Consider the following 25,220-nt stretch of genomic DNA (forward strand, 5'->3'; position numbering starts at 1 on the left):
AAAACTGACAAGAGCATGTAAATCCAGTAATTATTCAGGTAACAAAAGAGTGGAACTTTATATTCTTTGGACCTGATCAAACGCCAGACACAGAAGAGGCAGTATATAGTAAGTTTAATGTTGACACAAGAGGAGCAAAGCTACATGACAGTAAGGCAGAAAGGGATGAATACAAGTGAAAAAACAGAAGGCAAAGGATGAACACTTCTTAATTTTTAGGGGCTGGTTTAGTGTAGCTGTTAGTGATTAATGAATATACTGAATTGTATATTGCCGTATTCTTCACAAGAACAATTATGTCTACGTCTAGTATGTCTCACTATAGGTGAGAGATTAAGAAAACAGAAGAGTTGGGGAGAAGAAAATTCTAGTATTTGTAGTTTTGTTTGAGTAATTAATGCTGCTCTGGTTTAGTGTTCATAAAAATACTGTTTTAAGTCTTAAAATATGTTAAAGTTTCCAGTGTTAATACTGTATATAGATAAGTTCTCTAGCTAGGGCTCTGAAGTACCATGCACTAAGCAAGCTTGCAGCAATGAACATATCATTACTGAGACTTCAAGATACTGCCTGAATTAATGTATCATAGGTAATTTTCACCTGGAGCTCTTCTCCAGCTGAGTCCAGCTTGATAGAACACCTGCAGAGACAGCTCAAATTTCTGTAGGGTGCATTATTACACTGTCCAACAAATACTTCCTGTAATACCATCCGAGCTCACTTCACCCATGGGACTTTGGGAATTCCTAAAACAGCACATTAAAAATATGCTTTGAGTTAACTTTAATGGTGGGAACCTCCCAGTTGGTAAATTATTAAATTCTCTAACTAAAAAACAACAAAAAACCATGCCACTAGGGTAACATTGTATAGTTAGTGAGCCCCTGTAGGGTCCCATTGTGCCTCAGCACTCCAATCTCTGACAAACAAAAGGAATGTGACGGATTTGGAGCCAACTGTGGCTCACTGAGAGGCATCAATCTAGTCTAGGATTGGCAGTTAATCCTAAATGAGGATTCAATTCTTCAGGGTGCTGAGCATTCTGGCCCCAATCCAGCAAACCACTTAAGCATATTCTTAACTAGAAGCATGTGGGGAGTCCTATTGAATTCAGTGGAACTATCATTTGTTTCTCATACACTGAAATACTTTGATGAATTAGGATCTCAGTGCTCGGCCCTTTGAAGAACAGAGCACTATGTGTCAAATATTGTTTTAATATGACCATCCAAGCTATGGATGTCATTCGGCTTCACCCCACAGCCATAGCTTACCATTGAATTGCTGTGGCAGGGTCACCAGAGAGTGTTCAATATGGAAATAACAACACACAAGGCCGTGTGTGTTTTCCCCTGGGGACTCTGATTTGGAAACAATGTTTTTTCACCAAATCTGTAGTGGCTAAGTGACAGATCACAGAATGTAGTTCTTAGTACAGTGTCTCCATTTTAGCAGATTGCAATTGTTTGAAAGTACCTTTTTAATATACACTTGTTTATACTGTATTAGGATGAAGTGATGTGAGACTCCCAAGGTAAACACCAGTATGTGACAGTTTTTCTGATGATCTAAGACACACTGACAGCTGCAAGCACCATGGAAAGAATTGCTTATATTGAGAAACACTGTAAAGTTACGTATCATTAATGAATACCATCCCTGCACTCTGAGGCTCTATCTACATTCGGGAATTGGTGGAAATTTTTGCATCATTGCCCTAGTGTAGACAGGACCTGAATGACTAAAGCAACTCAATTTCAGGCTAACATATGTCCAACAAGCGTCATTCTTAGTTCTTCAAGCATGAATTTATGTCTCTACCAATTAGGGAAGCTAATAAATGTAATGGGAGGTCAAACTGGCCCACTTCTTTTATATAAGAATTTATTGGGACATCACAACAGACAACAACCAGAGTTAGCTAAAAAGCAAATGTGATTGATAAAATGATATACAGACTATAGAGCCTTGACTTTTGGGGTTTGTATTCAGGCTCCTTCACAGTAGGTATTACTGATGGTACAAGACCATCAGATAAAGAGGGATGAGGGCTCTGGCTGGGGGTGTGGGCTCTGGGGTGGGGCTGGGGATGAGGGGTATGAGATGCAGTGGAGCTCCCTGGGGCTACGGTGGGGCGAGAGGACTCCTCCCCAGCTCTCTCTCCCCACAGCAGCACCTGGGCTGGGGAGTGAGGCCCCTCTCCCCGTTGCGGAACGTTTGGTGCTGGGCTGGGTCAGGGTAGGGGTGCCTGTCCCCTGGCCACAGCAGGTTCGGAGCTGGGCTGGGTCAGGGCTGGGGGAGGGGTGGCTGTCCCTTGGCCGAGGCAGGTTCAGGGCTGAGCTAGGTCAGGGCTGGGGAGAGCGGCACTGTGGCAGGTCTGGAGCTTGGGGAGAGGCATCTTTCCCTGCCGCAGTCCTGAGCGCCTGCACAGCACTTAATAGGCAGCTGCATGGGGAACTTAGCATCCAACCCAGTATCCTGTCTTCTGAGCGTGGCCAATGCCAGATGCTTCAGATGAAATGGACAAAATAGGGCAATTATCAAATGATCCACCCCCTGTCATTCAATCCCAGCATCTGGCAATCAGAGGCTTCGGGACACCCAGAGTATGGGGTTGCATTCCCTGATCATCTTGTCTAATAGCCATTGAGGAACCTATCATGCATGAACTTACCTAATTCTTTTTTGAACCCTGTTATAGGGATAGGATACCCTATTATAGGGTAGGGATAAGATACAGAGGGACCTAGACAAATTGGAGGATTGGGCCAAAAGAAATCTGATGAGGTTCAACGAGGACAAGTGCAGAGTCCTGCACTTAGGATGGAAGAATCCCACGCACTGCTACAGATAGGGTGACCAGATGTCCCAATTTTATACGGACAGTCCCAATTTTTGGAGCTTTTTCTTACATAAGCACCTATTACCCCCACCCCAATCCCAATTTTTCACGCTTGCTATCTGGTCACCCTAGCTACAGACTAGGGACCGAATGGCTCGGCAGCAGTTCTGCAGAAAAGGACCTAGGGGTTACAGTGGACGAGAAGCTGGATATGAGTCAACAATGTGCCCTTGTTGCCAAGAAGATTAACATCATTTTGGGCTGTATAAGTAGGAGCATTGCCAGCAGATCGAGGGACATGATCGTTCCCTTCTATTCGACATTGGTGAGGCCTCATCTGGAGTACAGTGTCCAGTTTTGGACCCCACACTACAAGAAGGATGTGGGAAAGCATCCAGCAGAGGGCAACAAAAATGATTAGAGGACTGGAGCACATGACTTATGAGAAGAGGCTGAGGGAACTGGGATTGTTTAGTCTGTGGAAGAGAAAAGTGAGGGAGGATTTGATAGCTGCTTTCAACTACCTGAAAGGGGGTTCCAAAGAGGATGGATCTAGACTGTTCTCAGTGATAGCGGATGACAGAACGAGGAGTAATGGTCTCAAGTTGCAGTGGGGGAGGTTTAGGTTGGATATTAGGAAAAACTTTTTCATTAGGAGGGTGGCGAAGCGCTGGAATGGGTTACCTAGGGAGGTGGTGGAATCTCCTTCCTCTGAGGTTTTTAAGGTCAGGCTTGACAAAGCCCTGGCTGGGTTGATTTAGCTGGAGATTGGTCCTGCTTTGAGCAGGGGGTTGGACTAGATGACCTCCTAAGGTTCCTTCCAACCCTGATATTTTATGATTCTATAATACAGCTGTGTCGACTGTGTCCCAACAAAATGTGTTCATCTATGTGTCTGATAATTCTGTTCTTTACTATAGTTTCAACCAGTTTGCCAGTTACTGAAGTCAGGCTTACTGGCCAGCAATTTCTGGGATCACCTCTGGAGCTCATTTTAAAAGTTAGCATCACATTAGCTATCCTCCAGTCATCTGGTACCGAGGCTGATTTAAGTGATAGGTTACAAACCACAGTTAGTAGTGCTGCAATTTCATATTTGAGTTCCACTAGAACTCCTGAGAGAAGACCATCTGGTCCTGGTGACTTATTACTGTTTAATTTATCAATTTGCTCCAAAGCTTCCTCTACTGATACCTCAATCTGGGTATTTGCTTCCTCAAATTTCTCACCTAAAAAGAATGGCTCAGGTGTGGAAGTCTCCCTCACATCCTCTGCAGTGAAGACCAATGCAAATAATTCATTTAGCTTCTCCACAATGGCCTTGTCTTCTCTGAGTGCTTCTTTTCAGTGTCAGTGCCTTACAGTATACTGTCTCCCATCTTGTAAGTGTGGCCTACATTCTTTGTTCTTAGATGTTGCAGTGTTAAAATGCACGTTGTTCAAATGAGCCCATCATACCAAGTGACCCATATCTGTCTATATAACTGACCTGTCCCATCATTATTCACCACTCTGCCAATTTCTGTGTTCGACTATGTTACACACACCGAGGAATTACATTTCCACGAATGAAATGAAACTGAGATGAGAAAAGCTGCCATGCCATCCACATGCTTCCTTCAGCAACCTCATACATTTGGTGAGACGATTTGGAGGGATGGACTGAGGTGACCCTGTTTTGGTTAACTAGTGTGATCTGCTGTAATTTGGTCTCTCTCTTGAATTTCATAGTAATCCTATTACCAAGGAGAAAGAAACACCACCAAGCTACTGCCACTTCAAAGCATATTGTCTGAAGGATTTAGAAGCAGTTACTGTCTTCTCTCAGGTCTTCTCCATATGACAAGAACCTGTCCTTCCTTGACAGGTTTCAGAGTGGTAGCTGTGTTAGTCTGTATCAGCAAAAAAAAATGAGGAGTACTTGTGGCACCTTAGAGACTCACAGATTTACTTGGGCATAAGCTTTTGTGGGCTAAAACCCACTTCATCAGATGCATGCAGTGGAAAATACAGTAGGAAGATATATATACACAGAGAACATGAAAAAATGGGTGTTGCCATACCAACTGTAACAAGACGAATTAATTAAGGTGGGCTATTCTCAGCAGGGAGGAGCTTGAGCAGTCCTTTAATGCTGACATTTGCCTTTTTCTCCTTTGAATTAATCACACCAATTTCCAAGCCTCCTACAAGTTCATGCCATAATGAAGAGGTGGGGGATAGAGAGAAAGAGAGACCAGGCACACTCTGGAACCATCACTACTGCCATTTTTGACTATAAGCTTTTATTCCCATTTAATAGTGCTGCTTCTATATGGCATACTTATGAATGCACCATATCAATACATACTTCTCCATGACACATAGTACTAGCCATAAATATTGTTGGGCTTGAAATATTGTGTAATTATCTCCATGAAAACACTGTAACAATAGATTTGGAATTAGTTATAGTGATCTGTAAATGGGAGTAATACTACACAAGTCCCTCCAAGCAATTACCAAGGCTTGATGTTGCCTGTATTCCACTTGTCCTAAGCTATGTTAAGTCACAGTACCAGAAATTCTTTGTCTCATCAGGCATTGAATACAGATACACAGATGGCTGCTTAAAACACAGACTCATTAATTTTCTAAAAATTGAACAATCAATAAGAATTTCCACACCCAATCTCTCTATCCCTCCACCAAGGTACCCAAATCCTGATGGTGTATTTTTCAAATCTAGTTACAGTGTGCCTGAGACTTATCTTCAGGCCTGCTGGAAATAGAAGAAGGAGGGAAGAAACAAGCTCTTCTGCCTTAAACAACTGCACAATCATAAGGTTTGCATTAAGACTTGGAGGGGCTTGCAATGTACGGTTTGTTCTAAAATTGCTGCAATTCCTTTTTCTGGTATCTGGTTTCAATGCAATGCTTGAAGCAGCTACTACTGGTCAAAAGGACATTTTGTAAACGTAAATCTGGGATTATCTGTGCAAATAAAAATGTCCAAATTTAAATCCTCTGTTCCCCACCACAGGGAAAATTACTGGGTCTAGTACTGAAAGGATTTATGTGTGGAACAAATGGGCAGAAAATTTGTTTTTCAATTTATTTTTTATTAGAGCCAAATCCAGATAATTTGCTAGGATCTGTGGGCTTTAAAGAAAACACAGATGCCCCTCTTTAAATCAAGAAAGTACCCTGAAATTCAGAAATGGAAGAGCTTCTGGTATCTTGGATAGGTGATGAGTAAAATCCACAATGGATCATGCATTGTGGTTCTAAACTAGAAACTAACACGAAAACTTTCATTCCTGCATTTCTGAAGTTAGACTCCTCAATCCACACTGAGTCACCTAAATAAAAATGCCCTTTTGCCTTAAGGGCAAATTTTTAAATTTAGTTGTCTAACCTGCATGTACAATCCTCTTGTTTACATACCTATAAGAAGTAGTGGTGAGCAAAATCCAAATCATATTGTACTCACTTAGTTTTTAAACTGGAAGTGTGTCTGAGTAAGGACAAAGGCTCTGAGCCTGCAAATACAAAATGCACATGCTTAACATACACACATAAGTAGTCCCCTTGAAATCAGTGAGATTGCTCACATGTAAAGTTAAGCCATAAATGCAGGATTGGTGCCTAAGGATTTGGGTGTAAGTACCTGTTAGCATCTAAGGGATTTCAATTCATAATTTAGCCAGAGAGTTTTGAAAATTTAGCTACATAACTTTAGGCACTTAGGTATGAAAAATTTTGGCCTGTGTTGATAGGCACTATGGAAAAACTTTCTCTAAGATAAGTACACTACATTAAGGAATGTGATAACGAACAGCTGTTTTTTTAATTGTTTTGTTTTTGTTTTTTGAACTTGAATACTTTCCTATTTATTATTTATTCACTATTTATTTTTAATAAACAAACATTTCTACATTTATAGGAAACTAGCAACACTTCATAAATTTGGAGCTAATCCCTTTACTGTATTTTACTTTAAATAACATAATTCAGCAGTTATGACTGTGGATGGGGTATGACGGGTACAGTGAGTTTGCCTTTAGCTCTGCAGAACAGCATTAAAAATTTTGCTTAGGTCACAAGTGGATAAAAAAAGCTGTTTGATTTTATTCTAGTTCCCATTAATGAATGTCACTAAACCATCACCCACTGTCACGTGACAGTCAGTCTCTACAGAAGAGTAAATCAGGCGTGGAATAATGTTTTCTCTTACTTCGGCAAGATGGAATCTCACAGTATTTCCAATACACTCCATCCTCACACTCTGCAATGTAGCACCAGGGGCTGACATCTCCATCAGGGTTCCTATCAACAGAAGGAGACATCAAAAATTTGTCAAACATTTTTGTGAACCACATACAGATCCCAGAGTAGCAGCCATGTTAGTCTGTATCCACAAAAAGAAAAGGAGTACTTGTGGCACCTTAGAGACTAACAAATTTATTTGAGCATAAGCTTTCGTGAGCTACAGCTCACTTCATCGGAAGCATTCAGTGGAGATACATACAGATCCTTCATTTTTATTTTAAATCTAAGGCTTCATTGCTATCATTATTTTAATTTGCACTGCAGTGTTTCAGCTGGTCTGTCTTTCCAAGAAGAAAATGGTGGAGAACAGAATGATAAGAACTACTGAGCTAATGGTGTACTGGGAAAAACAAAGGAATTTATACTGGCTGATTTTTGGTAAATCAGAAAAGTCGTAGTATTACAGTAAGATCCTCAAATTCCTGGTAAAGTCTGAGCTTAAAGGTACAAACCATGGAAATTCTCAGTACCATTTTACACTCATTGCCAAATAGGGTGACCAGGTGTCCTCATAAAATTGGGACTGTCCTGATATTTAACCTTTTGTCCTGCGCCCTGATCAATGTACGATGCCATTTGTCCTGATGCCATTTGTCCTGATATTCAGGTAACGAGGTGAGGGGGAGGGAGGCGCCGACTCCGTGGGTGCTCCGGGGCTGGAGCACCCATGGGGAAAAATTGCAGCCAAGCTCCCCACTCCTCGCCTCCTTCTTCCCTCCCCCCAGCGCACTGCATCCCCGTGCTATCCCTCCCTCCCAGAGTACACTATTACTCTGCCTAACAGCTGTTTGGCAGCAATTAGGACTTTCTGGGAGGAAGGGGGAGGAGCGGGGGACGTGGCGCGCTCAGGGGAGGAGGCGGAGAAGACTTGGGGGAAAGGCAGGGCACGGTCGGGGACTTGGGGGAAAGGGGTGGAATGGGGTGGGGTGAGGGCAGTGCAGGGGCAGGAAGGGCGGGAGGCTGGATGAGCACCCACTGGGCGGAGGGGAAGTCGGCACCGTAGGGGTGAGTGTCGGGGGGGGCGGTGTGAAAAGGCGAGTGGCAAGCGAGTGGTGGGCAGGTGCTGTGAAGAGGCGAGCGGTGGGTGGGGGACTGAGGAGGGACACAGCAAGCCAGCGGTGGGCCGGGGGATGCGGAAGGGTGTGGGGGTGGGGCAAGCAGAGAGGGTGCAGAACCTGGGGCAGAGTTGGGGCGGAACCTGGGAGGAGTGGGTGTGGACTGTGGTTGGGGCTGAAGGCACCCCAATGTGTCTCGATATTTTACTGTTGTGATCTGGTCACCCTGCTGCCAAACCATTGAAAACCCTATGGCCAAAGGCAACGCAGTAAAATTCCACATTTCTGAGAGTTCTTGTGCCTTTGTTGAGTCAAAGTATTAGTGAATTCAGCTATAATGCTCAAGCACAGGAGATTCTTCAGGAGTGGTTGAGAGGAGAAAGTTACCACCAACCTTGTCCTCAAATGTTATGAAAGAAAACCAAAAGGGCCTTTTTACACAAGATGCAGGGAAGTAGAGAATCAGCCCCAAAGGAAATGTAGGACCATTGAGAGCTTACAATACCACAAAAGGTACTTGTCCAGCTAACTTCCTAAAAATTATCCACTGCTTCTTAAACTCTTAAAGATGCAGTACTATTACCGGATACCACTGAAAGAGAGGGTGCTGCCCGCAGGGTATCCTCTGTGAGAGTTCTGGAACTCTGGAACTTGGTTCCTGCATTAATACAAAACAGCCCAAACTTGATGACTTTCTTGGCATGCTGCAAAAGAAAAGTATTTTACAGCATTTTGGGGAACATTTGAGTGGGTTAGGGAAGGGTCTGTTCTGTAGCTTTGATTAGCCTGGCTGGGCTAATTAATTATTTGTATATGATTTTTTTGCTGCTGTATGGTATTACTTAAAATCACAAATCTAATTAATTCTTAACTTTCTGTTTGGGCATTTTAAAAATTATTTTAACCTAAAAGAAATAAGAGAAGACTAACAGAATAAGTTCATCAAGCATTAGCCTTTCACTTCTGGAGGGTTAGGTTCAGACTTGCCCTCTGTCCAAAACCAAAGCCAGCTACTTATCTCGTCTTGGTGAACATTTGTCACTGTCATAAAATTATCCTACAATTTGCCATGACCTGCCTTTTGTGTCTGAGACATGCTGGGCTGAAGGAGCACATATGTTGCATTGTAAGGTTAGGGTGAACTAGCAAAGCTTTGTGGGAGATCTGACATTAGAACTGCAAAGGGTATTGCAGCTAAAGAATGAGGAGCTAGAAACAAATGCCAGAATTAGGGGAGCATGACTGTAATAGCAGGGTTGCTGCCAGTCAAGATCTGAGATGCACTGGTAGAGATACTGGAGAAGGAAGGCCCAAGAATAGGATAGCAGAGGTTATTTTTTGTCAGGATTGAGGTACGGTGACAGAGCTTGCTGGAGGCTGGTGAATGTGGAAATATATCAGCAAGAGGCTGTTCTAGCTGATAAAGGAGGTCCATTGGTGGAGCTGTGTGAGAGAAGCTTGTATTGTGATAAAACCATCTTTTTCTCACCTTAGCAGTTGTGGGAAGTGTTACTGTTGTACCTGCAATCTGGGCATCAAATGCTTTTAATTACAGCTGCATAAATCATGCTAATAGGACTTAATGCAGAAACATCTTAAAATGCAGGGAAGTGTAGACAGATAGTCGCTAATAGCTTTGGAAATCTTTGCCCTGTTTCCCAGTGGTTGCATGGAGACAAACAAGAAATGAGTGTCCTTCAGATCTTCAACTCCATAGTCTGCCTAATTCTGTTATAGCTGAAATGAGGTTTTATAGAGCATTATGAGATATTTCAATTTCCTAACACAAAAAGTGTTGCAACCAACACAGGGGAATTCTATATTAGACCTAGTCTTGAGAGATAAAGAGGAATTGATCTCAGAACTAAAAATTAATGGTAGCTTAGGTAAAAATGATTATGACTTGATCAGATTTGTAATGTGCAAAGAGAACACAGTCCAAACCAGTAATACGTATCTTAGGTGCTTTAAAAGTCCCAATTTCACAAAGCTCAAAATAATTATGAGCCAAATCAGTGTGGAGAAAGAATTCAATCAAAAAATCTGAATGATAATTGGGAACTGTGTGTGGGAGATGGGGAAACTGCAAGTGATGAATATAAATCAGAAGCTAGGAATTGTAGAAAATTGATAAGGAAAGCAAAGGGACAAAGGTGAACTCTATAGCAAGCAGAGTTAAGGACACAAAGGAGAAGTTTCCCACCTTAGTCATCTTTTTTCCAAGCTGAAAAGTCCCAGTCTTATTAATCTCTCCTCATATGGCAGACACTCCATACCCCTAATAATTTTTGTTGCCCTTTTCTGAACCTTTTCCAATTCCAATATATCTTTTTTGAGATGTGGTGACCACATCTGCACGCAGTATTCAAGATATGGGCAAACCATGGATTTATATAGAGGCTATATGATATTTTCTGTCTTATTATTTATCCCTTTCTTAATGATTCCCAACATTCTGGTCACTTTTTTGACTGCCACTGCACATTGAGTGGATGTTTTCAGAGAAAAACAGTAAGGTCTGTAAAAACATCTGGACAGCATCTTAAGGTATACAAAGTGAAGTGACAGAAATAGAGAAATTGTCAAAGAGCAAAGGGACTGTAAACCAGAAAGAAGCAGAGATATAATTGTTCAATCAAGAAGCCAACAGATCACATCAAGAAATACATGTATGTACTTATGCTGGAAATCAAAACAGTAAACAAAGATTGCACCATAGTCATCACTCAAAATATAACTAAACATCCTAAGAACTTTCCCTCCAAACTCTGGGCTTACAGAGGTTGGCAACCAAGAAACTGAAAAGGGAACATACAGCAACAGGGTTTATGTTCTAGTGTATTGTATTTTCCTAATTCAAAATTCTTTTATTTCATACATGTAAATTGTTACCTATAAAGTGAATTTAATTAGGATAATAGTAGTTAATATACAGTAGATAACAGTATTAATTTACAGTGTAAGATTAAGTAGTAGTTCCTCCTAAAACAACCTACTCTGATTTACTTGTGATTACTTACCACTTAATTGATTTGTACTTTACCCCAACTGATTGAGATAAAACACAATTTGGCCTCTAGGTTGCATCTGCCTCTCTTTAGTGCTCCGATTCAGACCAGCCCTCCATTGAGCTCATTATACCTACCTGGGGAACAGATCTCTGATAAGAGGACTCTTCAGTCAAGCAAAGAGATGTGATCCAATGGCTCGAAGCCTGTGACCTGAGTCCCGCCACTAAGGGATGAAGTCCTTGGGCTTTGGACCCAGACGATGGGACTTAGGCTTCAGCTTTGACCCCGGGCAATGGGGCTCACTCTTTGGCCCCAGATGATGGGGCTTGGTCTTGGGCTTTGGCCCCTGGCCTCAGCAAGTCTAACACCAACCCTGGTGACCCCACTAAAATGGGGTTGCAACCCACTTAGGGGTCCCGACCCACAGTTTGAGAACCACTGAGCTAGACAGTATGGGATACTTTTTTAACAGAGAGAGTAATTAATCACTGGAACACTTTACTAAGGGGCATGGTGGATTCTCCATCACTGATGAGTTTTTAAATTAAGATCAGATGTTTTTCTAAAAGCTATGCCCTAGGAATTATTTTGGGGAAGTTGTGTGGTCTGTGCAATACAGTTGGTCAGACTAGAGGATCACAATGGTCCCTTCTAACCTTGAAATCAAAGAATTTCCATGTTATAAGGATACTGTGTAATGAAACATTTTCTCTCTTTGTATACAAATAAAGTATGACAACTATTGCAAATAGGGTATGATTGTGGGACCTAGCATTTTTCTGACTAAGGATATAATAAGCCTTTTCACTTTTACAGCACCTCTCATCCAGAGAACTCAAAAACACTTCCCAAACATTAAGAAATGTAACCTCAAAACACTCACATGAAGTAGGTTAGTGGAGGGAAGGAGTGATTTATCCATTGTCACCCAGCAAATGAGTGACAGAGCAAGGAACAGAACTCAGGTATCCTGAGTCACAGTGATTATCAAAGGTTTCAGAGTAGCAGCCGTGTTAGTCTGTATTCGCAAAAAGAAAAGGAGGACTTGTGGCACCTTAGAGACTAACCAATTTATTAGAGCATAAGCTTTCGTGAGCTACAGCTCACTTCCTCAGATGCATATCGTGGAAACTGCAGCAGGCTTTATATATACACAGAGAATATGAAACAATACCTATTCCCACCCCACTGTCCTGCTGGTAATAGCTTATCTAAAGTGATTTCCAGCACAAATCCAGGTTTTCTCACCCTCCACCCCCCCACACAAATTCACTCTCCTGCTGGTGATAGCCCATCCAAAGTGACAACTCTTTACACAATGTGCATGACAATCAAGCTGGGCTATTTCCTGCATAAATCCAGGTTCTCACATCCCCCCCACCCCCATACACACACAAACTCACTCTCCTGCTGGTAATAGCTCATCCAAACTGACCACTCTTCAAGTTAAAATCCAAGTTAAACCAGAACATCTGGGGGGGGGGGTAGGAAAAAACAAGAGGAAACAGGCTACCTTGCATAATGACTTAGCCACTCCAAGTCTCTATTTAAGCCTAAATTAATAGTATCCAATTTGCAAATGAATTCCAATTCAGCAGTTTCTCGCTGGAGTCTGGATTTGAAGTTTTTTTGTTTTAAGATAGCGACCTTCATGTCTGTGATCGCGTGACCAGAGAGATTGAAGTGTTCTCCGACTGGTTTATGAATGTTACAATTCTTGACATCTGATTTGTGTCCATTTATTCTTTTACGTAGAGACTGTCCAGTTTGACCAATGTACATGGCAGAGGGGCATTGCTGGCACATGATGGCATATATCACATTGGTGGATGTGCAGGTGAATGAGCCTCTGATAGCGTGGCTGATGTTATTAGGCCCTGTGATGGTGTCCCCTGAATAGATATGTGGGCACAGTTGGCAACGGGCTTTGTTGCAAGGATAAGTTCCTGGGTTAGTGGTTCTGTTGTGTGGTATGTGGTTGTTGGTGAGTATTTGCTTCAGGTTGCGGGGCTGTCTGTAGGCAAGGACTGGCCTGTCTCCCAAGATTTGTGAGAGTGTTGGGTCATCCTTTAGGATAGGTTGTAGATCCTTAATAATGCGTTGGAGGGGTTTTAGTTGGGGGCTGAAGGTGACGGCTAGTGGCGTTCTGTTATTTTCTTTTTGTGCTGGAAATCACTTTAGATAAGCTATTACCAGCAGGACAGTGGGGTGGGAATAGGTATTGTTTCATATTCTCTGTGTATATATAAAAGCCTGCTGCAGTTTCCACGATATGTATCTGAGGAAGTGAGCTGTAGCTCACGAAAGCTTATGCTCTAATAAATTGGTTAGTCTCTAAGGTGCCACAAGTCCTCCTTTTCTTTTAGTGATTATCAAAGCTATTTTCCAAGAGACTATGGTTTTCAAAAGCGTCCATCAATCCTCCTTCAACATACCTGCAAGGCTATTTCTCAGCATAGTGATCTAACCAGTGAAGAAAAATGGCTCTGACATTCCAGTCACACTCCATTGTGAGGAGGAAAGCAGCAGCTGAGCAGGCTTTCATAAAAAAGGCTATATTTGGCAACTTAGTCAAATTCCTGGGGCTCACGTTCTAGATCACAGGGCTCTCTCTCTGGCTAACAGTCACCAGAAGCTATTTTGGTGAGTTAGGTGAGATAGCAATGATGGGTATTTACGTAAATTGATTGTTAGAATCTTGCCCCGTCAGTATATTACTGGTACTCTTCTGAGCTTCCTGAGAAGTTTCATAACATTCACAACCTTACTTTGTACATTAGAGGACAAAGGTCTCACCATTAGCATCCATGTCCTATGGCCAAAAATGACTGCCAAAGCTGTTAATAAGAATACACTGAGTGGGGCCTATAACAGTGTCATAGTTTCTGATTGTTTCTGTTATATTTCATGGCATACAGAGAAATTAGATAAAAACATAAATGATGTCTGCTGGAAGGATGCAACATATATGAGAGAGAGAGAGATGGTGCTTCCTAAAATAGTCACAACTCACCACTGCAAACTGACTCCCATAGCATACTCCATTACACAGTCCCCTAGCATATAAGCAAGACCAAAGAGCCCATCACCTTTTAAAATGATGGCCTACAATTCCAACAAGATACCAAACCTTTGCACTGCAGATTTTTCCATGGCCTCTCACCCTTTCTGGCTGTGTAGTAATCTGAGAAGTTGCCTCTCGCACTGTATGTCATGGAGAGGGCTACGAGGATGCCACATGGAGTTTCTGTTGAACAACCAAAGCCTTTGGAGGCCACTCCCCCTGATAGTGCACTAGTCTGACATTAGTGGGCTTGAAGGTACATATATTTAATGGGTTTCTGGACTGTTCTGGGACAGAACATCCAGGTTTTTTGTGTGTGCAGTTCTGGTGGCCACCAAACTAGAAGGATGCTGAAAAATTGGAGAGAGTTCAAAGAAGATCCATGAGAATAATTAAAGGATTAGCAAACCTGCCTTATAGGATAGACTCAAGGAGCTCAATCTATTTAGTTTAAGAAAGAGAAGGTGAAGGGATAACTTGATTACAGTCTATAAGTACCTACATGGGGAACAAATATTTAATAATGGGCTCTTCTTTCTAGCAGAGAAAGGTATAACACAGTCCAACAGCTGGAAGTTGAAGCTAGACAAATTCAGATGTGAAATAAGGCACACATTTTTAACAGTGAAGGTAATTAGCTGTTGGAAGGATTTACCATGGGTGTGGTGGATTCTCCATCACTGGCCATTTTAAAATCAAGATGGGATTTTTTTAAATTCAAACAGGAATTAATTCAGTGAAGTCCTGTGGCCTGTATTATACAGTTGGTTAGAGTAGAAGATCACAGGCTTCCCTTCTGGACTTGTAATCTATGAAACAAGTACTCATGGCAGTACAAAAAAGACCTACCTCGTGGTGCCATCTCAGCCCTAGACAAAGGTATTGGGTGTGAGTGTGGCTACCACCCCGCCCCAGCCTCTATTGGGACTCTCCAACCACACCCCATTGAGCTTTCACATAAATCCATGATATTAGGAATGGGAGTATTTCTTCAATCTTTACTTTTCTCTGCTATGTGTGTCACCATTTCTCTTGTCTGTGCCTTCTTGTCCTTAGCTTCCCACTGCCCCATCCCATCCTTCTCCTTTCCCATCACCCAGTCTGATTCTTCTCCCCAAACGTTTTCTCTTTCCCCTGGGTCTAATCCACTCCTTGTCCACCCATATCCCTATTCAACATAAAATTACTGAAATTGTTTTCATTTTGTATCGATTTGTTTTACATACACAACCCCAAGTAATGCCACTATCCTGTATTCATAACCCTGTTCATGTGCCTTCTCCCTATGTTTTTTGTTCCCTTGTCACAACTTGGTCTTATTAAAATTATAAGCTCTTTCAGAGAGTGAACTGTCTTTCTATTTGTCTGTGAAGTGCCCAAAAGTGTGCTGGGTGCTACAAAATAGTAAATAATAATTAATTAAGCCTCACCAGTCCAAATAGCAGATATGAGATAGGTAAGAAAGATATAGGTAACTTCCCTCACCACTGAAATGCAATCACTGCTGGGGTGGAATGCAGCAGGCACATAGAATGGCTATTTAGAAAAGGGATTGACTTGAGGTTAGCAGAATGTAATTACCCAAGGTGAAATTTGGTGAGGACATTGAGACTAACAGCCCCCAAAACTTTCAAGTAGCCAAGCTCTTGGCTTTACATCTTATCCCTAACACCCTGCAGGGAATTGTCTCAGTACTGATCAGTATTAAAAGCACTGAAAATCTTAAAAAAAACACACCAATCTCAACAACTATGGTGTTACAAATAAAAAGAATATCTTTTGCATTTAAGAAGCCAAAAACAAACATAACAAATCCCTAACCAAGAGTATCATTTTAAACATCAGTTCTATGGCTCACATACTAAATTAAGGAGTGAGGACCACAGACTTTGGACCTTAGTCATTTTGGAAAAAACGTTTTACATTCACTGAGCATCCAGCTGTCTCAATCAGACAGTCTAAAAATAAGATTTTTCTCTTTCAGTCAACTGGCCCTGCTCCACTGTTAAGTCCCTGAAACCAGGAGTCAGAAGGTGTTTCAGGATTGTGTTGACAGGGAAGCTTTTGTATAGGTGTATGCTCTTCTATATAGTACATTGGGTGTACTGCAGCCAAAATGCCATTTCAGCACTTTTGCAAGGTCATGCTGTGAGGAGGATGCCATTTTGCTCAACAAAGTGAATTCCTCCATGACCTCACACCCATTACGTGTATGCGGTTACACCATTCCAGTGGTACCGGTACTTGCACGTTTCAGACTACACCATACTTAGCTTATCTATAGATATCATAAGCACTTAATATGGCCTCCATTACCATAGTATCAGAGTGCCTCGCAGTCTTTACTGTATTTATCCTCCACCCCACCCCTGTGAGGGAGGGCAGTGCTATTAACCCCCTTTTAGAGAGAGGGAACTGAGGCATACATGCACAAAGTAACTTGCCCAACAGCACTCGAGAAATCTGTGGCAGAGCATGAAATTGAATGTTGGTCTCCTGAGCCCCAGACCAGCACTCTAAACACTTAACTTTAGATTTTAAACTGAAATTAAATCACAATTCTAATTCATTGAGAATGATTTAGTTTTCATAAACACAAGGGACTGAGGTATAGTGTCCAAGGGATCCAGGCAGAAAGAGAACCAGGAGTGATGTTCAAATCATCCACCCAATGCTCTTTACGCCTGACATAAAGCAAGCGCTATTGTTTTAGACACCTTTCTGAAGGGATGGCCAATCATTCTCTCTTATGCCAGCCTGTAGCTGGTTTGTGATGTGGACTGAAGAGCTATGCTGACATGCATCTTTATGCTAAAGCTGCTTGCACCTACCTGCTGTGGCCAGGGTAAAGGGAACGGATCATAGAATCATAGAAGATTAGGTTTGGAAGAGACCTCAGGAGGTCATCTAGTCCAACCCCCCTGCTAAAAGCAGGACCAACCCCAACAATTCTGATGGTGGGATGTAAACATGTCTGTTTAATTGCCATTGTTTTGACAGTCAGGGCACCCTCCATTGTATTCCATCAGCTTTTAAGTTTTGTGTCAAAGGGCTAAAGAAATATTGGGCATACAATGGTAGTAGCAGTGAGACTACTCCTTACCTGCAGTAGTTGTGCTCTCCAAGCCCTCCCTCTCCATTGGGGTATTTCAGGGTATTGTAAGGATGCTGGAAAGTCTCATTCCAAAAGAGACAAGGTCTCCCCGCATGCAGGGAGGTTTGGTTCTGAGTGCCCCGATAGTCCGCCCCATTTGCAGTGTAACATTCTAGAAAATGGAGAGAGAGTGTGTATGTCATTTTCTGAAAAGGTTTGCCCCATTTTTCTTTTAATTAAACCTTTCTTGCATCAGTTCAGGCTATTAAAGACACTGTCCAGGATGTAAGTATTCCTTTGAGTTAAATTTAGCTTGACTGGCTTTCATATTACTGACAATTACTTTTACTAAATATTCTATACACCATGTATTAGCATTCTCTGATGTATCCTGAAACCAAACTACACTTGTTAAATAAATGACCAGGCTACATTTTGTGATGTATTCTTGTTTTGTAAATGAATTTAAACCCTTACTTGGTAATTTTTGCAAAATGTGTGAAATTCAGTGATGTTATGGGGCCCCCCACTTATCTGTTCACACAACAGAATTTTGATTGCATTTTGACTAAATTTATTAGGGTTTCGGTTTTTTTAATCCTTAATCGCTGTGTGAGTGGCAAAGATTCTGTGGGGCCAGGGAAAGGGCCATAGAGGATGCTGGAGCCTGGGCTGGGCATTAGCAGGGAGTTGGGATGGGTTGCAGCGTGGAAGATGGGCAGCAGGAGGGAACCAGAGGCAGGCTGCCTGCAGATGTTAGTATCATTTCAAGGATCCCTTTGTACAGTTTTGTTGGTTAAAAATTAGTTCAAAGATGAAGCTGGCAATTTTTTAAAAATTACTCAGAAACAGATTCTGTTAGGGAAATGTTTGTATTTCCAGCTTGTTTTTGCTTAGGGAGAGGCATGTTCACACAGAACCCATTAACACAGATCTTGTGATTTGCTACCCCAGAAGCTATATTGTTCAATTTCCAGAGCTCCCAGCTGATTTTCTGCCTCATTCATATAACTTTTCTCCCATTTTTGCCTCTGTTTTTCTTAACTTACCAGCATTCAGCAAGGTGGCAGTTAATGTGAAACGTGAATCACTAATAGCCCCAAAACCATCTAAGATGGTTACTCTTAAGACATCTTATTTCCCTGCTGAACCAGAATTTTTATCTTATCTGAATTTATATCATCCCATTAATCGTACAAATTGATCAAATGTAATCCCACATGCATACATAATTTTACCATAAACTGACAATGCAATGCACTTTTTCTATTAAATTACTTCTACATTATTCTCAAGAAACAGCCATTATAAGTAACGTACCCAAAAAATTCCATTTGCCAATTGATAAATATAGTAACTAGCAACATTTCACAGAATCATAGAAGATTAGGGTTGGAAGAGATCTCAGGAGGTCATCAGTTCAACTTCCTGCTCAAAGCAGGAGCAATCCCAACTAAATCATCCCAGCCAGGCTTTGTCAAGCCAGGCCTTAAAAATCTCTTAAGTATGGAGATTCCACCACTTTCCTAGGTAACCCATTCCAGTGCTTCACCATCCTCCTAGTGAAGTAGCTTTTCTTAATATCCAACCTGGTCCTCCCCCACTGCAACTTGAGACCATTGCTCCTTGTCCTGTCATCTGCTAGCACTGAGAACAGCCTAGCTCCATCCTCTTTGGAACCCCCTTTCAGGTAGTTGAAGGCTGCTATCAAATCCCCCCTCACTCTTGTCTTCTGCAGACTAATTTTTCATCTAATTGTTTACTTTAAAATGATTAGATACCTATACCAACGTGACACAAATCCTTGGCTCAGAATTAAAGTTGCTATGTTTTATTGACATATACATTTCTCTGTATGGCATCAAATAATGGGTGAAAGTCACAAAGTCCTGTACACCAATTCATCCTCACAGAGGGCGGAAGTAGCTGTGCAAACTCTATTTGATGTGGAAAAATTCTCTCTGCCAATACCACACCACCAGTGCAGAGGCACTGCTTCCACTATTCTAGCCCACAGCCTGGTGGAAAGGGAACTGTGTAGCAGCTCTGTGTGCTGGCCCTGAGTTGGGTTGAGTTTGTCAACATTATAGCTCCTCAGACTCTTCGCATTCCATCTGCATACAGTTTGTATGTGCAAATGGAGTGGATCTCATCCTCTATGTTGCTATTTCTCATGTAGGCAATATAAGATTTATTACATCCTTAACTTTTAATTGCTCTGATGAAGTGCTTGGGTTTTATAAATAATACAGTTCATAGCCACATTGTCATCAGCCTTAACCTTAGCAACTTTCCATAGTTCTTAAAACAGTTTTATGGTTCTGGAGTAAAAATAAGATCTCCAAGGAACTCAATATGGGGAATAATGTTAAATTGAAATTTGCTTGTACCAAATTAAATGTATTTCTGTATGTCAGTGAGCAAGACACCTGAAACTGAAGTGGAAGAAATCTCCTTTATGTATAGTTAGAGTTAATGTTAGAGTTAAAAGAAATATAAACATATTAAGTACAGAAATTAATAATGAAGGCACCTAAACACCCTTACCTCTGCCCTTTAGTGACACCATGCAATAACCATACAATTATGATTAAAGCATTTTAGTGATTTTGGTCCCAGATTATATTAAACTGACTTTTAAAGACATCAGTTTTTTCATATTTTTCTCTTTATGGTGGCTCTACAGGGCAGTCTCCTTTCTAAACTTAAAAAAAAAAAAAGCATTGTGACATTGCTCTCCATATGAATGTGAATATAATGTAACTGGAATATGCTTCACGCAAAAGGTCTCTTGTAAGGTATCATTACAAAATTTATAAATCTGAGTGTGGTCATCCAATTTGTATAAATGTATCATTCTTCTATCTGAAACTAGAAATATGAAATATAACTCTGAGGTCCCATTGTAATTATGCAAAGTGTGGACCATTAATGGTGGTTTGGAATCTTGATGGCTCCCATCAACGAGGACAATTGGTTGTAAATGGCTCTGTTTACTTGCAAGCCTTCCTGTGAGTCAGGCCAGGAAGAATGAAGGCTTGGGGCCTCACAGGACATGTGACCATGACACCTGGTACTGGAATCCGTCTTAAACCTGGTGCTTTTCCATTTAGAAGAAGGGGTGGGGACCCAGAGAGACAAAAGATTCCTGCCTTGTGCCAAAGCTATATAAGGGGGTGGAACAGAACAAAGGGGGCTGCAGTCATGAGAAATCCCCTAGCTACCACTTGAGCTGGAACAAGGACTGTACCAGGGGAAAGGATCGGGCCCATACTAGAAAGGAGTCTAGTCTGTGAAAGAAGCTTATGGGAACATCTCTGTGGGTGAGATTTATCTGTAATCAGTTTCATAGATTCATAGATATTTAGGCCAGAAGGGACCATTATGATCATCTAGTCTGACCTCCTGCACAATGCAGGCCACAGAATTTCACCCACCACTCCTAAAAAAGACCTCACACCTATATCTGTGCTATTGAAGTCCTCAAATTGTAGTTTGAAGACCTCAAGGAGCAGAGAATCCTCCAGCAAGTGACCCGTGCCCCATGCTACAGAGGAAGGCGAAAAACCTCCAGGGCCTTCCAATCTGCCCTGGAGGAAAATTCCTTCCCGACCCCAAATATGGCAATCAGCTAAACCCTGAGCATATGGGCAAGATTCATCAGCCAGATACTACAGAAAATTCTTTCCCGGGTAACTTGGATCTTACCCCATCTAAAAACCCATCACAGGCCATTGGGCCTATTTACCATGAATATTTAATTACCAAAACCATGTTATCCCATCATACCATCTCCTCCATAAACTTATCGAGTTTAATCTTAAAGCAAGATAGATCTTTTGCCCCCACTACTTCCCTCGGAAGGCTATTCCAAAACTTCACTCCTCTGATGGTTAGAAACCTTCGTCTAATTTCTAATCTAAATTTCCTAGTGGCCAGTTTATATCCATTTGTTCTTGTGTCCACATTGGTACTGAGTTTAAATAATTCCTCTCCCTCTCCGGTATTTATCCCTCTGATATATTTATAGAGAGCAATCATATCTCCCCTCAACCTTCTTTTAGTTAGGCTAAACAAGCCAAGCTCCCTGAGTCTCCTTTCATAAGACAAGTTTTCCATTCCTTGGATCATCCTAGTAGCCCTAAATTCTTAATGTATTAGGTTTAAACTTGCGTGTTTTTTTTTAATTTTGCTTGGTAACTTACTTTGTTCTGTCTGTTATTACTTGGAACCACTTAAATCCTACTTTTTATATTTAATAAAATCAATTTTGCTTGTAAATTAACCCAGAATAAGTAAGTAATACCTGGGGGAGCAAACAGCTGTGCATATCTCTCTATCAGTGTTATAGAGGGCGGACAGTTCATGACTTTACACTGTATAAGCTTTATACAGAGTAAAATGGATTTATTTGGGGTTTGGACCCCATTGGGAGCTGGGTGTCTGGGTGCTAGAGACAGGAGCACTTCTTAAGCTGTTTTCAGTTTAGTCTGCAGTTTTGGGGTGCGTGGTTCAGACCCTGGGTCTGTGTTGGAGCAGACTGGCTTGTCTGGCTCAACAAGGCAGTGTTCTGAAGGCCCAAACTGGCAGAGAAAATGGGCTCAGAGGTAGTCTCAGCACATCAGGTGGCAGTCCCAAGGGGGTTTCTGTGACCGAACCCGTCACACGCATATTGGATTATTTAGTCTCCAATTATATGCTTTCCAGGCCTCTAGTCATTTTCACTGCCCATCTCTGGCTTCCTCCTTTTGAGAGATGGAGCAACCAGAACTATACATTAAATTCAATGTGATGTTTTAGAGCATTTGATATTCCCAGAGAAAAACTATGTTAAGAGTGTATATCAGTAACCGAAACGAAAAAATTAAAAACCCAGGAAATTTAGAGTTAAACATAAAAGTAATCCAAACATGTCAAAATTTTTGAGGAAGTTCTGAGGTCTGTGTTACAAAGGATGTCAAACTAGATGATCACCGACCTTGGAATCTATGAAAAGAATGGAAATGCCATGGAAAAATATGGACAGTTGCCCCCAAGGAAGATGTTGGCCCCTATGCTGTGAGAAGGCAGAGACACTCAGATGAAGAGCTTTCTCAAAATGTCCTCCAACTGAGAGGAGTTGGGGCTTCTCTCCCACTGAGAATAATGGAAGATGGCAGACATATTAAAAGAAGGCAGCTCTTTATATAATCTTCTGTAATAGAATATTCTTTAGCCTCTGGTGAAGAGGAACTTAAGCTATGAAGAGTTATGGAGAAACCTGAGCAATAATCCTAAAACAAATTCTTCAGATGTAGCTGATGCATAGGATTTTAGTGAATTTTAGCTATATAGGAAGTTTGAAGAGTCTGTAATACTGTGTTCTGTTACTGAGATCATTAAGGGTGGAAAAACACCCTCTGACATTGCATATTAAATTTCTTGATGGACCAATGTTTAATTACTCTTAATTCCTAAACTAATTAACAGATTTACTTGTTAGCGCTCAGAAAAGTCATTTTATACTTCGAGTACATGGTGTAATTTCAGGGGATGATAAACTATATATTTCATACATAACAAAGAAGTGAATCCCCAGATTAGGTGTAAACCTTAATTCAGCCTTAAATATGGAACCACACCTAGTGCCGTCATAATAATGGCCTTTTAATACTTTCAGCATTATTTTGTCTCTGGTTCCTTATGCAGACTGACACATTATTTCCTTTGCTCATTGCCACTGCACACTGAAGAGGGGTTTTCATTGTTTTATGGCAGCTCCCTGCTGAGCTTGCTGGCTTCTGTGAATCCCTTGTTTAAGTGTCCTGCTGTCCCTATATATTATATAGAGCAGGGGTGGTCAACCTGAGTCTGAGGAGGAGTCAGAATTTACTAATGTACATTGCCAAAGCGCCACAGTAATACGTCAGCAGCCCCCTATCAGCTCCCACCCTCCAGTCCCCAGCGCCTCCCACCCACCAGCAGCCCCACCACTCAGCACCTCCTGCCTGCTGCAATCAGCTTTTTCATATGCGTAGGAGTCTCCGGAGGGGAGGGGGGATGAGTGAGAGCATGGCAGGCTTGGGTGAAGGGGCAGGACAAGGGGTTGAGCAGTGCGCACTACTTGGCACATTGGAAAGTTAGCATCCGTAGCTCCAGCCCCGGAGTCAGCACCTATTCAATGAGCTGCATATTAATCTCTGAAGAGCCACATGCGGCTCCGGAGCCAGAGGTTGGCCACCCCTGGTATAGAGCCTGTGTGTTGTGAATTCAGGGTTGGGAATTCCACCAGGTGGCAGGGCACCTACAAGTTTGGCATTGCAATGTGTAAGTGTTTATGGAACTTCACAGACAATCAACTGCCAGACTTCAGGTCCAAGTAACTTATCATTTGATTTAGATAATCTTTTTAAGGCTTTTATTGGTACAAATTAAAAGTAATAGCAAAAGTTAATCAGGCATTTCAGAGCCTTCAACAAGATTTGATTTGGGTTCAGTTCTAGAAATGGGCAAAAGTTGTAATTTTCCCAAACTAGTTTACATGTCCTTACCTACAACCACTACCACAGAAAGCAATGATTCCTCCTTGCTTTGTGGACAGCAGGAGACAAAAACCACCTCTAAGATCAGAGTGGTTATCAGTCCAAAATATTACCTGCTCCACACATTTTAGGTTACCTGAATAATTTAGTGTTGCAGGTGAACCTTTTGGATATACATAAAAATGCAAATCAGGTTTTTCCATCATTCAAACAAGCCACAAAGATTTGTATAATCATATGAAATAGATTTAAGGTCAACAGAATGTTGCCTTCTCCTTCAATTCCCCCTCCCATCCTACTGATAACTTTTCCATATAATCTTAGAGAAGGATAATGAGATAAATGTGCCAGAAAAAAGAGAGGAAAAATGCAGAGCCAAAAATGACAGACAAAATAATATAGAAGCAAGTTGAATAAAGGCAGCTACCAGGAGTAATGCGCAACCCCAGGAAAGGTCTTTGCTGCAGTTTAGTGCTTTAACTTTTTTTTAAAACCAGAAGGTACATTATCTGAAGACTGCTCAGAAATTAGAGGAATGCTGCACTATTAGCACTACCTGACTATAAACAGACACAAAGATTAAACTAAAGATGAATACCAGCCTGCCATAGATTTGCTAAAATTGCCTCACATTTTAACTCACATTATTAGCTACCTTTCATTTTAACATTTTCATCTCAATCTGTATTAGTTGTCCCCCGGCTTTGAATTCCACTGCATCAGAATTTGCAGGACATCTTACAGAGGAGTGAAAGTCAGAACTGTCACCATCCCTCCAAGCTACTATAGCTGCAGCAAGATATTGTCCACAAATAATGTGAGCCTATTCCCTTGAAAGCTGTGACAGATTCTCTGCTTTTGTTTCACACTAAAAAGAGATTTGGGGCAATTTCATAGAAAATCTGCAGTTTGGTACAACTCAAGGTCCCTGAGTCTTCATTAGATCTAGATGATGAATGCTACAGGCAGGAAAACTGCATGCAGTAAACATACAGATTATTCCAGCAAAATTTAAGTTACTAATTTTATGAAATTTAGCAATTTTTTACCAAGTTAAAATAATGGTACACACATTTTGTTGCACAGCAGAGACTTTCTAAAATAAGACAGTTTAATATTTGCTAGTGAAAAACTCTATTTTTGCCATAGCAATAACATACAGATTTTTCAAGTAAATCTTATTTTAACTTTTTTAATCAAAGCCCCTGTCATAAATACAAAGGGAAGAATAACCACCTTTCTGTATACAGTGCTATAAAATTCCTCCTGGCCAGAGGCAAAACCCTTGCACCTGTAAAGGGTTAAGAAGCTAAAATAACCTC

The 25,220-nt window shown here is 41.4% G+C and overlaps 1 protein-coding gene across 2 annotated transcripts in view; it reads right to left on the bottom strand.

Moving 5' to 3' along the window:
* Positions 1–25,220, bottom strand: part of KREMEN1 (kringle containing transmembrane protein 1) — a 150,180-nt gene that overhangs the window by 31,558 nt on the left and 93,402 nt on the right. For both annotated transcript variants that reach the window (XM_084649363.1, XM_084649362.1), the window contains 2 exons: positions 17,387–17,549; positions 7,059–7,150 (listed from right to left, as the gene is read on the bottom strand). In XM_084649363.1, coding sequence (XP_084505489.1) covers positions 7,059–7,150; positions 17,387–17,549 — 255 coding nt within the window. The remainder of the gene's footprint in view (positions 1–7,058; positions 7,151–17,386; positions 17,550–25,220) is intronic.

This window comes from Lepidochelys olivacea, assembly GCF_965140295.1.
Source record: "Lepidochelys olivacea isolate rLepOli2 genome assembly, chromosome: 15".
NCBI classification, from domain to species: Eukaryota; Metazoa; Chordata; order Testudines; family Cheloniidae; genus Lepidochelys; species Lepidochelys olivacea.